Source organism: Scheffersomyces xylosifermentans, assembly GCF_036884685.1.
Source record: "Scheffersomyces xylosifermentans strain CBS 12540 chromosome Unknown RJT20scaffold_5, whole genome shotgun sequence".
Lineage (NCBI taxonomy): Eukaryota > Fungi > Ascomycota > Pichiomycetes > Serinales > Debaryomycetaceae > Scheffersomyces > Scheffersomyces xylosifermentans.
This window is the reverse complement of record NW_027042943.1, coordinates 922,224-935,018: the sequence shown is the minus strand read 5'-3', so window position 1 is coordinate 935,018 and position 12,795 is coordinate 922,224. Positions and strand designations below refer to the sequence as shown.

The following is a 12,795-nucleotide window of genomic DNA, read 5'->3' as shown; positions in this document are numbered from 1 at the left end:
TCCAATACTATTACAAGACTCTTTCGTATCTGAGATTCGATTCGTATTTACCAGGATGATCTCTACCAAAGCTGGGATCATTCTTCTGGAATGTCGTGGGACTACGCGTAAACAGAGAGATGCAAAAGCGTACGGCACTAAGGGAAGACTCCAATATGCTACTAATTAAAGTAACTACAGCATACAAAAGAATACACCAACAACAACCTAGGAAAACACACACCACAATGAACATCATAGCGTATCCGCCGCTCATTCTAAGCTTAACCCGATTTGTCCGGCAACTTCCTATTTCATTATTACTCACTCCTAAGCAAGTTTAAATTTGGCTGCGAAGGGCCAGCACTGTTAAGAGGCCACTCAAACCCTATGTACTAACTTGGGAGTGATGATCAGAGAGTACGAAATAATTCAGACAGGTACTCAGATCTGCGATGGGAACTTTGATATGAAGAATTTCTACTACAGCTACTATTTATCTATGGTATGTTGTAAACAACGATAGAAGAAGAACTAGCACACTCTTTCCCTAGAGCACATCTGATGGAGATGCAGACACAGAAAGCAACAGAGTAATAAACACCCATATATACCTCAATTCTAAAGATGCTCCTACCACCCATTTCAATAGACTCACGACTATCGAGGACTTCACCTATTCTTAATCCTTCACCTACAAAACAGGCCATAAACAAGCTTTTCCATTGAATAGGCATCGTTTCTTATCTATACACTCAGTTAGGGGAACGTACCCTCACCACGTCAAAAATACCCAATTTTAATCTAAACCCAGAAATTTCCCTCGGACCCTATCCATAAAATTTTCATACAAAGTACCACTATTCCAAATATCAACAATAAAGAATCTCCATAAACTTCTTCTTCTTCTCCATGGTTAACATCCCTTATCCTTATGTACGGTTGCAGCAACAACAACCCAGCGTTATGCAAGGAACTAAAATATTAATATTATTATTATGATTATCATCTATTATTATACACAACCTGAGTTATTTCTAACACTATAAACAAGAAGAAAGAAGACAAGAAGCCGCTCACAATTAATCGAGGGCACAAGCCCTGAATCAATGCACATGATACAATATCATCAAAACTTTTTCTCTCTTGTGTCTATGCACACCACATTTTGACCCGTCTCCATCATTTCTGTTCCCTCAGTTTTCGACCTTAACTATGGGAATGAGCTCGTCCATAGTTAACAGGTTAATGTGCACGCCCCAAAGTCTACAGTGAGAAACCGATTCTGTCTACTAAAAAAATTTTCAACTCTCTATTTATTCAATAGACATAGAAGAGTGTTTTAGCTTAATTAACAACAGTTCATATAGTAAAAATGGTATGTGAGAGACCGTGAACATGTAGCAGATGAGAGCAACGACGTAGGAAGAAAGAGAGTGAAATGCTAGATTATTTTGAAATACCCAGCGGAAAATAAATTATAGAAAAGAGGTTCCACTATGAAGACGGTTCAACAATAATCAACACTATTCAAGAATACACAACTTCAGATGTTAGAGAGAGAAGAGATATCAGTACCAAGCAGAAAATTGGTTGACGATTAGATCATTTAGATGTCATGTTGTAGAAATTTCCAAACAAATGCCACTCTCTATGGCTCATTGAAGATTTGAAAAATTATTCATTCTATTAGAAGTAGTCCTGCTGTACAACAAAAAGTATTCAAACAGACGCAAGATGGACTAGTGTAACAAATGAAATTCATTAAGAAAATCAGAATATGGACTTCTAGAAGAGTCAGATGTTAAAAGATCCAGAATCGAAAAATTGCCTTCACTTCACTCTTTACTACATTGCCCAGTTGCATTCATCGTATCCTAAAACATTAACTAGACCAACTTACTAACATATTATAGGCCGGTATTAAAGCTTTCGAATTAAGAACCAAGTCTAAGGACCAATTAGAGACCCAATTGGTTGAATTGAAGAAGGAGTTGGCCAACTTGAAGGTCCAAAAGTTGCAAAGACCTTCTTTGCCAAGAATCCACACTGTCAGAAAGAACATCGCTAGAGTTTTGACTGTCATCAACTTAAACCAAAGAGAAAACGTCAGAGCTTTCTACGCTGGTAAGAAGTACCAACCAAAGGACTTGAGAGCCAAGAAGACCAGAGCTATCAGAAGAAGATTGACCAAATTCGAGAGATCCCAAGAGACTGACAAGGCCAGAAAGCAAAGAATTGCTTTCCCACAAAGAAAGTTCGCCATTAAGGCTTAAGTTTTTTGACTAAATTATATATAACTATCTCATGGGTGTCTAATGTATTTTTAGGAAGAATTCTTACGTTTTAATAATCTTTTTCTCATCACCATATATGTGTATTCTAATCAAAAAATATATATATACAAAACTTGTTTAACATCAAAGAGTAGTTTACATATGAAGTACACTTCCAAGAAGAGAATATAATAACATTCCTTAACTGTATATATCTTTCTGTTTATTGAATGTGCTGTGCTATATATCTAATTTAGTAACAAAAGCGATAATGTTTTCCATTTTATATCTAAGCTTCACTCATTTCAACGTCCTCCATTTTTGCAGCTACACGCTCCGCTTTCTTCTCTCTCTTGAAATTTTCTATTTTCTCTTTTAACTCGATGTCATCTACAACGTCTTCTAATTTCAAAGGCACTCTGTTGAAAGGATCAGTACCATCACTTAAAAGATGGGCTTTGATTGTGGATCTGTCAATGCTGACCTTTGAACTGGGAAGCTTCACTGGATCCTCCATGAGAGTGAACATCAACGGATCTAAAAACTCATCTGGTATTTCACCTAATTCCATTTCTTCGTCTTCGTCCTCTAATCTCTGTAATTCAGCCTTCTGGGCAAAGTTGATAAGAGCCTTAATAATCTTTGGGTCGACGTACGTCTTTGTTGTCAAGATTTTCTCAGCCTTCTGGAAATATGAAAGGTTGAATGATCTTCCATCACGGGAAACAGCAATAACAAACTTATCTTGAGAAGCTAAGTTTGCATATATTTCACACAAGTCACTCAAGATCTTCTTAGGACTGAACTCGTATTTCTCTGGAGCTTCTACCTTCAAATTGGAGCACTTTGGCCCTACCATAATTGACAAATTGTAATCCAACATACCAGCCAACCTGTCCACAATTTCTGGCAAAACAAAACCTTGTGGAACTTCCTTAGTGAATAATTTGAATAATTCCATCGTCTTGTTGGATAAACCCATGTAAGATTTGGCAGTTCTTTCAGCGGTAGCTAACTTGCCGGCCAATTCTTCGTCAGTTCCCAAATCCTCGTTCTGACTTCCCTGTTGCCTATTTCTTATCTCTAACTGGTAATCATGGATCTTTTCCAACTCGTTGAAAGTCTCATCAAGCAAGTAAGTTGTATCGTTCAACATTCTAGCAATGAAACGGATGAAAAAATCAACATTGTTCTTAGAGTAATCAGTCAACTGGCCCCTGTAGACCGGATTCTTCCACAACTCCTCCAATATTACTGAAATGTAGTACCTGCTATTAAACTTGTCGTAAAATTGCGAAGAAGCACCCGTCTTCTCAACCATCACATAAAAATCAAGTAATGAGTACAAAATATTATCAGCCACTAAGTTGTTGGAAGAGAAAACAGGAGCGATAAAACCTGGTTCTCCATTCATCATAGGAATAGAACCAACATACAAGAGCTCTACTAGATTTGCTTTCATATGGGGGTTACCAATCAATTCTGGGCATCTCAACAAGACAATTGCGAATTCAACATATAACAGCAACTTTTCAAAATTTTGAACCAACGGACAGCCTCTGAATAATGTTGAGAACTTGCAATAGTTGATTATACCTTCCAACATGAATTCTGGGTAATATTTCCAAGGTTCTGGCGTTTTTGTCTTCAAGAAGTCGTGATCATCCAATTGTGATACATTTGTAATCTTGTAAATAGGAATTGACAACTTCTGCTGGGGAAATTTATGGGTTGGGTCAATCAATTTGGTGATAAAGGTAGTCGAGCCAACAATGAAGTCAAAGATCTCCAATTGCAACGGCCTGTAGCTGAATATAGCTGTTATAGAGTTTCTGGTTGCAAGAAGACCGTTCAAATCTTTGTTCAACTTGGGTAATTGTTGTCTTAAAAGATTTGCCATCATTGGATTAGTTCCAGGAGGAACTCTATTAGATTCAATCATCTCGATTCTCTCAGTGTATTGCTTGATCTGGTTACGCAATCTGTCAAAATGTACATATACACCCCCCATACCGTAATGCAAATATGTTAGTGTCAAGTTGAAACAAGTGGAGATAAAATTAGGAGCCTCTGATTCTTCCGAATTCTTGTAATACTCATCGGCTTCTTGAATTGTTGAGTTCACTCTGGATTCGTCGTGGATATCAATTAATCTACTCTTAGCAAAATAATTAACATCAATCTTGCTAATCTTAGAGTAACTAGGGAAATCCAAGAATGGCAAACTCAACTTAATGAGTATTATGGAAATGTTGAACATAATTGAGTCTGATGGAAGTTTTGAAAAGTCAGCGTGGGAACCTCTTCTCAAATGACTCAAATTGACCAACTCGGCCAACCATACTAAAAGGTCCTCACGAGTCTGAACAGAACCTCTGATTAACTTATCCACAATGTAAAAGAGACGACCCGAAAGAACATTATACTCATTCTGAACGGAGTCAAAAAGACTATTCAATTGTGTTGGGGGTACGCTCCTTACGTTTTCGGAGAAGTAATACACACTGACCGCCTCATTAAGAGGAGATAATCTTAATAAGGGACCCAAAAGAGTCTTATGCTCAAAGTCAAGAGCATTCTTGCGCGAAGGAGGTTGAAAGCCTGCAACCTGAGAGAAAATAGCTGCCACAGGTTTGATATTGACAAAAGTTTCAAAAAGTGAAAGCACTTCAGCATATCGCCTGTCATTCAAGTTCAACTTGTAAAGTTGGCTACTCAATGAAGGCAAGAAAATGTTCAAAATATCAAGCAAAGATTCCTGTTCTATACTCGTATTGATGATATCTATTAAAAATGGAGTGAGATCGTGGGCTTTCTTGATGAAGAGCTGAATGGAAGAGCCCAAGTCATTTTGGAGGAACATATCTGGCACTTGGAAAGAGATTAAGCCATATGACGATGAGAACTTAATAATCAGATTAATTATGGCGATCTTGCTGGAATAAAGTACTGATTTGACTGGCAAAATTCTCTTTATGCCGTATGATCTATGGTAAACGCTGTACAAGTACTCAATTGGCGACTTATATGTTTCAGGCAAACCCAAATCTGTCAAGATCTCCATGAAAATGGCTTCCAAATGGTCTTCAGTCAAAATGGCTTCTTCATAATCGCCTAATTCCCCTGCCAAGTTGCTCAAAAAGATTAGGCCTTTGTTCTTATGCTCCGGATTTATAGTGGCATCGAAGATCGACTCGATTTCCTTCTTTAGCCAATTCGAGAGCTGTTGTTCCTCCGAGAGTGGTGGACCCTGGGTAGGTATCACCTTTTTCTCGTCCGTACTTTCGATCTTTGCTTTCTTCTCTTCATGGTTGATAGTGGCTGGTATTTCCGATTGCACTGAAGGTGTAGTAGCAGCCACGTTAGGACTAGCAGTGGGGCTGCTTGTCGACTCGGCAATGGTACTAGTGGAGTTATTTGTACTGGCATTGACATTACTGGTGCTGCTACTGTTGGAGTTACCACCACCAACAGCAGCCAACCGCGCCAACCTTTTGGCTCTGATCTACTAGAAGTTAGTAATGAATTCTGGGTAAAAAGAACACGATAGGCATGATTCGATATCTTGATCCGAAACTGGAAATTTGAACGATAGAACAAGACTGGCTTTAGAAGAAGACCAAAGAATACTTCTCTTAACCATGACGATCGTATCACTTAATTCGTTTATCGGATTTGATCCAGTCCATTCAATTCACATCAATTATTAACTTCACTATCATTGTTCTCTAACGACGTGTATAACGTGTATAATACATACTTCATCGGAATTGGACATATTGCCACCGGTGTTTCAAATTACGCCAAAACTAATGTCAATTGTAATTGGTACTCGATCCCGTATCCTTACGAGACTAGTTATATTGTCTTGTTCTGGTAACAACCGTCACCTGTTGAGTCTCGGAATTACTAATCACAAACAAGAAACCTCAAAGATCTTAAAGGCTCACTCGCCAGAAAACTCCATACGCTTCTACGGTTTTACGCTTAACTGAGCGGTAAGCGGTGTGCAGTGAGAGTCGCACTGTAGGGGAGTGTCTGTAGGGGAGTGTCTGTGGGGCTGTCTGTAGAGCTGTAGGGGACTGTACTATAGAGTATGGAAGTGTTTGTGTAGTGTGTGTGTGTGTGGTGTGTGTGTGTGTAGTGTGTGGTCTACTTTATTATAGTTGTGGTGACTAAGTTATACAGTTAGGTATGGACTAGACATATATGGAGTATATTATAGTAAATATATGTAATAGCATATGGAATAGTATATAAAATATAATATGGATTATAGATTTCTGTAGAGAATTTAAAGATATTGAAATTGTTTTAGACAAGGTAAGAGAGAGTGAGAGGGAAGAGAGTAGACAATTTGCAGCCAGTGTCTTTGTCTTGTATTTGTATTATATGCTCTGTCTATTGTCTATGTATTGTATGCTCTGTCTGTGAAGGAAAGTCAGAGTGAATGAGAGTGAGATAATTGTAGCCTGTCTCTATGCTGTCTCTATGTATTAAGTACTCTATGTATTAAGTACTCTGTCTGTGTATATAAGCTGTCGCTGTATTATATCCTCTGTCAATGCATTATGTCTATGTATATATCATCTGTCAGTGTTTGACTTCCATATGAAAGCTCGAAAGCCCTGTCTGTGAGATGACATCTGTCTTCTATATTATGTATATGTATTTATATGTGTATGTTATATACCTGATTCCGTTGCTTGACCATGGAACCTATTTCATGTAAAGTAAATATGAGAATCAAGAACTCAAGTAGCAAAAATTCATCTGTTCTCTGAATGTTAATTCCTTTTTTGTCCCTCTACATAATATGTTTGACTTCTCTATTTTATACAGTATATTCTTGTGTTATACATGTTAAATGGTGTTATATGAAAGTTTGTCTTCACCCAATTTACAATGTATCACTCTATAATAGATCCTAGTCTCACTCTCTCCCTGTCTTTATATATATAAATTTCTTTATTAGCATCTCTATTCAGCTTGGCTCCCTTGTACTATATTTACCGTATATATATAGACTCTTCGTTGGTCTCTCTATTCAAAAGTTACCTCCCTTATACTATTTTTACCATTTTCTCTTCCTCGTCTGATTTTCTTCCCACCCACCGTCTCCGCCTCCGACAATCGCTCTCTCTAACAGTGTCTCACTATGGAGACTCACTCCTCTTAGCTCCACACTTACCCTTACCCACAGTCTGTGTCGCACCGAAGCAACCTCTCTCTCTCTCTATCCATTGATTCTCCCTATTTTCGCACTACCTCTCATTTTCCCTCTCACTACCTCTCATTTTCCCTCTCACTAACTCTCACTCCCAACTAACTCACATTCCCACTCTCACTAACTCCCACTCACACTCCCACTAACCCTCACTCACACTCCCACTAAGTCTCACGATCTTCACCCATTTTGGCACCGACTCTCGACTGGAAACTCACCACGGGTAGAACGAAAATTTCCCGAATTTTTTCGTAGTGGTGATATCCAAAGCCTGTTCAAGCATACCATTATTTGATTCAAACAATTCACAAGTGACTAGTCAAAGTACCCTGGAATTGGTCTGAAGTGAACACTAACTACTTCTACCGACTCATTTATCTTTTTTGTACATTTAGAATTCAACTATACCTCATTTTTCACCTGAAGTTATAGTCGGCGCTCAAGAAGAAAGACGTCAATGCAAAGAAACCAGCAATAATCCGTTTCAACCCTACAAATAAGATATTAACAGTTCAGAAGAAAAGAACCAAATAAAAGACAATAAACATGCCCGAAGTTCCCGACCCCATAAGGACTGCCGTTGTGAAGCAACTGGAGCGTGTATATCTATTGCAGCTCGAAAAGGACTTGGTTTCCTTCATCAACTCGATAATAGCTAAAGAGACTAAAGAAGGTTCTAAAAGTACTTCGAATATCGTAGGAAATGGCAGCTCATCATCATCGACCAACAAACTAGAATATACTATACAAGCACAATTTCTAAGAAAGAGGTATTACAGGCTATTGAGCCACCAGCTTTGCCAGTACTACAATTTGCAGCATTGGAATAACACTTCCAACGAGATCATAGTCACACCTGTGATTGGATTTGATTATGCTGGATTTATAGCCAGCCTCGAGAAGAGTGTAGAGGAAAGAACATTCAGAAAAGTTTCCGAAATAGCATATGAAAATCAACACAACCGCAACAATACCAATGGCGTCAACGGCACGAATGGAAATATAGACGTTCCAATTGATAGTTCCCCCACTTCCTCTCGAACCACCATGATCATCAAGCCAAAGATGATGATTAAGAAAAACAAAGACGCCAATAACGTGAAAAATGTAGAGAGTGAATCTTCAGAGCTTGACGCTAAAGATTCTAAAAGAAGCAGTCCTGGCCCAGAGGGTTCCCCCGATGGCACACCCACGGAGAACTCGGATTCACTGAAGATAGAATCAGAGAGGGCTTCGAAAGAGGCTTTATATAAGAAGATACGAGAGCAGATCTTCCAAGAGCAGCATGACGATGAAGAAGAGGGAGACGAAGGTGACGACGAGAACGAATTAGAAGACTCTAGAAACGACGAGTATGATTCCATAAATTACGACAATTACAACAACAATAGATACAACAACATACATCCACCAAGTTTCATGCCTTATGTTGCACCAATGGCTGTGCCGATGCCAATGCCCATGAGTTACAATGGCGGTTTGTCTCCGCTGCATTTCACCCAACCAAACGGGTTCTATACACCTCCAGCTAGCGCTGGTAACATACCGCCATCTCCTGGATCTGTGCCTATGTATCCCCCTAACTTCTACCAAACACCGCCTGTGATCCCACGGAATGGTTTTTACGCCTACAACCATATGCAATCATCCCCAACACCACAGTATGACAAGGACACTGAGCGCAGACTCTTGAATAATCCATATATAATCATACCTGATGACAACATCAGCAGCAAAAGTAAGCAGAAGCATAAGAAGCCGTATACGCCATATACGCCATATCAACAGCAACAACAGCAACAACCCTATTATAATCAGTACTATGGTAATGGAGCCAATGGTAATGGGACACCAATAGACAGTTACCCGCCTAATTCAGGAAATATCAATGCTAGGTACAACGGCTATAATAACAAGAGGCCCAACCAAAATTACAAGTACAACAACCCTGCTAGTGGCAGTCCTATCTACCCAAATACTTACTCAAATGGAAATTTCAATGGTAATGGAAGCGCCAATTTCCCTTCCAGTAATTAATCACTAGACCGAACTTTGGTAGCAGGAACCGTTGGATATGCCAACAGACATTAATATAAGAGAGACAGCGACATAGCTATAGACGAGCACCTTTCAATATGATTTTGTAGGAATTTCTTTGTAGGAAGTTCTTTCACCAGTTTTGATTTGAGGAGCCTCTGATCAAACATGTCTTGAAGGTATCCAATAAGTCATGATTTGGCGATATGTAGAAATCGAATAAAGCCAACATATAACCGTTTCAGTGACTTTACAATAGTCCAAAGCTCAAAACTTAAGGCTCAAGCTCAAAGCTCCAAGCTCAAACCTCATTTAACAAGTCGACAGATAACTGAGACGATGGTACCCTTCTTTCTCCCTTTTGGGAAGCTTAGTTGTTGCATCCTTCTAGAGAACATACCAACAACAATACCTGTGTATTATAAGGAGGCACCATGATACCTAGAAAGTAGCCTAATCCCCCATAATTGCATATCGGACCGTTCCTGGTCATTGTCGGTATATACGACAACAATAGTAGACTGCGTGGGCATGGAATAGCCGACATAATATATGGAAAGCGCTTCGTTATTTACATCCGATAATGCAATATATACAATAGCATATCATACCTTCTTTTCGCCAAACACTAATACCGATACCTGTAACAATTAACCAGTAACAATTAACCATCGTCACCGCCAATTCCACGCCAATTTCATCAGTATCTATATCTATATCTCACTAACTAATGCAAAACTAAAGACTAATTCCAAACACGTCATGAAACCCTCGTTCGTTTGTTACTTTTCATGCTCATGGCTTCCCCAGTTCCAGACGCGTTTCAGTTAATGAATTCCACTCTCCTGTGAAAGTTGGGCTGTTGGTGGACAGCAATCATCAGTGTCATTTGTTTAGTTCTGTGTTAGTTCCATGCGCACATCAAGCCTTGTACATTAATTGCCTGTGGTTAGTTGCATGGTCCAATGAACTGGGGAAACTATGTTCCGTCGGTTGTCTGGTTGAAGAGTGTGGTAGTTACCATGCGTTTGGTGCATCGGTATTAGCTGTATCATTTATCATTGTATTATTATTATTTTTGTTATTATTATTAATTAGTTGCAATTATTACAATTCTTAGGAGGTTTACGATTGTGAAAAATTGATACGACGTTCATTTGTTTCATTGTTATTGTGGTAGTTATGTCACTCCCGGTGGTCGTGGATATGAAAGAATTAAGTGGATTTCTTGTGATTGCACTTTGAATTTCCGGCTAAACAGGTGTTGTATTATTGTATTGTATTATTGTATTGAATTATTGTTACATTGTCTTCATTTTGAGTCGATGTTCTGTACCATCGGGTATCATGTCATGTTGAGTCCTGTGTCTTCTATTGAATGGTTCTTCTGGTGAACCCAATGGAACCTAATGTAACCATAAGCTAATTTTTACCATATCCATTGGCACTTATAAGCCACCATCTCATTCAATCTCTGATATCTTCATGTTCATCTTCTCATGTTCATGAATAACAGATACTTCGTTTTGAATTACTGGTCAACTAGCTTCTCAATAAACAATGTTACTCTACTCTTGTCTACTTTACACCTACACCTACACCCTCTACTTCATACATACACCCTCTACTCTACACCTACACCTTCATCTACACCACACCCCCACTCGCTCCATGCCGGTCTAGACCTCTCATCCCGCTCGCCTGGTCCATGCCATATCTAAACCATGCGATCGCCGTCCTTCACTTAATATGGTTAATGCGACTCAAAAACCTTAGACGTGTCTGTTTCAATTACAGCATTTGTTCAGTCAAACTGTAGACATCGTTGTGGTTTGTGGTTTGTGGATTCGTAGTGAGTGTTTGTTTTTCTGAGAGTGTTGATTGTTATTTCTTTTCTTTTCTTTTCCCTTCTGGCTCTTTCTTTCCCCTACTGCCATCCCAGCATTAACATTTTGTTCATCATCAACAGCCGTGTTCCTCCGTCGGATTCGTCATAATACCGTAGTTTTGTCCAGCTGACAACACACATTGATTCGAAATCCGTTTACATACACGCGATCCTTAATCCCCGTAGCGTAACCGCCAACAGCATCGGAAACTCCTAATACATCTCCTCGCATTCATCCACATCGACCATGTCTCACCTTCAAGACGACGACTTGATCCCAGAAACAGTGGAAGGATACACCGTTGGTGAAAAGAAAACAATCGCCGAGTACACCAAATTGGATGCCGAGGACGAAAGTTTGGCCAAATGGAAAGCCTCGTTGGGTTTGGCCGACGATTCCAACGCCTACCCAGTCAAGGCTGGCGATAACCGTAAAGTCGTAGTGGTCGAAATAGCCTTGGAATTCCCAGACCAACCAAACTTACAACCTATCATCGTTAACTTGGAGGACGCCCAAGGAAACACCATTGTGGGCAAAGAAATCAAATTCAATATCAAAGAAAAATCGGTCTACCAGTTGGTGATCAAGTTCAGAGTCCAGCATGAAATCATCACCGGATTGAAATACTTGCATTCGATTAAGAAGTCTGGTATTAGAGTCGAAAAGGTCGAAGAACCATTGGGATCCTATGCCCCAAACACCAAAGATAAGCCATACTACGAGAGAAAATTCGCAGAAGTCGAAGCTCCATCCGGCTTCTTAGCTAGAGGTAACTACTCGGCCATCACTAAGTTCGTGGATGACGACAAGAATGTGCACTTGAGCTTCCCATGGAGTTTCACCATCGCAAAGTAAATCCATACGGCTAGGTATTTATTAATGTTTTATTATACACAAATTCGAAGAGTTGCCAAGAAATGAATAAAGAATCTGCTGCAGAAAGTTGTAAGCATCACAATCCTGTGACGTATATAGTTTTGTAATAATACATTTTGGATGGTCATTAGCAATATTTGCGTTATAATCTAGAGATACGAATATGTGTCCAAAATGATAATATCACCATCATTTTTTGGCCCGGAGTAGTTGTCGTAACACCGAAGGCTTAACTGAAGGCTTGACCGAAGGTTTCATATTTTTGACTGACTTGTGGATCTTTTGGTTCCTCGCATTGATCTTTTTCAGAATGGGTGATACTCCATCGCTGGGAGATGCAAAAAGAGCACGTCTTGTCTTCGTTGAGATCGGCGTCTTCGTTTGCGATTGCCTCGTTAGTGCCGCGCCAGAACTGACCATAATCAGAGATGTGCAAGGGGGTCCGTAAAATATACTACAGATTCAGATTCTTATGTCAACGCACAAACATACGAGAAGTCAAACCACGTAT

General features: G+C 39.4%; 4 protein-coding genes across 4 annotated transcripts; 3 read left to right on the top strand and 1 right to left on the bottom strand. All coding sequences in view use genetic code 12, as the record gives it.

Moving 5' to 3' along the window:
• The first annotated feature begins 1,035 nt into the window (after positions 1-1,035).
• On the top strand, positions 1,036-2,447 carry RPL35 (60S ribosomal protein uL29). Its single transcript, XM_064920362.1, has 2 exons — positions 1,036-1,357; positions 1,896-2,447. The coding sequence occupies exons 1-2, from the start codon at positions 1,355-1,357 to the stop codon at positions 2,253-2,255; spliced, it is 363 nt and encodes a 120-aa protein (XP_064773748.1). The 5' UTR covers positions 1,036-1,354; the 3' UTR covers positions 2,256-2,447.
• A 97-nt stretch (positions 2,448-2,544) lies between these two features.
• On the bottom strand, positions 2,545-6,176 carry RJT20DRAFT_119620 (ubiquitin-ubiquitin ligase; the record flags this gene model as incomplete). The annotated part of the gene is made up of 3 exons (XM_064915899.1): positions 6,016-6,176; positions 5,596-5,760; positions 2,545-5,526 (listed from the first exon to the last, which is right to left on the bottom strand). Exons 1-3 carry the CDS (start codon positions 6,031-6,033, stop codon positions 2,545-2,547), a joined length of 3,165 nt encoding a protein of 1,054 aa, XP_064773747.1. The 5' UTR covers positions 6,034-6,176.
• Positions 6,177-7,643: 1,467 nt separating this feature from the next.
• On the top strand, positions 7,644-9,704 carry FGR44 (Fgr44p). Its single transcript, XM_064920358.1, has one exon. The coding sequence runs from the start codon at positions 8,029-8,031 to the stop codon at positions 9,517-9,519; it is 1,491 nt and encodes a 496-aa protein (XP_064773746.1). The 5' UTR covers positions 7,644-8,028; the 3' UTR covers positions 9,520-9,704.
• A 1,950-nt stretch (positions 9,705-11,654) lies between these two features.
• RDI1 (Rdi1p) lies at positions 11,655-12,263 on the top strand (the record flags this gene model as incomplete). Its single annotated transcript, XM_064921681.1, has 1 exon — positions 11,655-12,263. The coding sequence occupies one exon, from the start codon at positions 11,655-11,657 to the stop codon at positions 12,261-12,263; it is 609 nt and encodes a 202-aa protein (XP_064773745.1).
• Between the last annotated feature and the right edge of the window lie 532 nt (positions 12,264-12,795).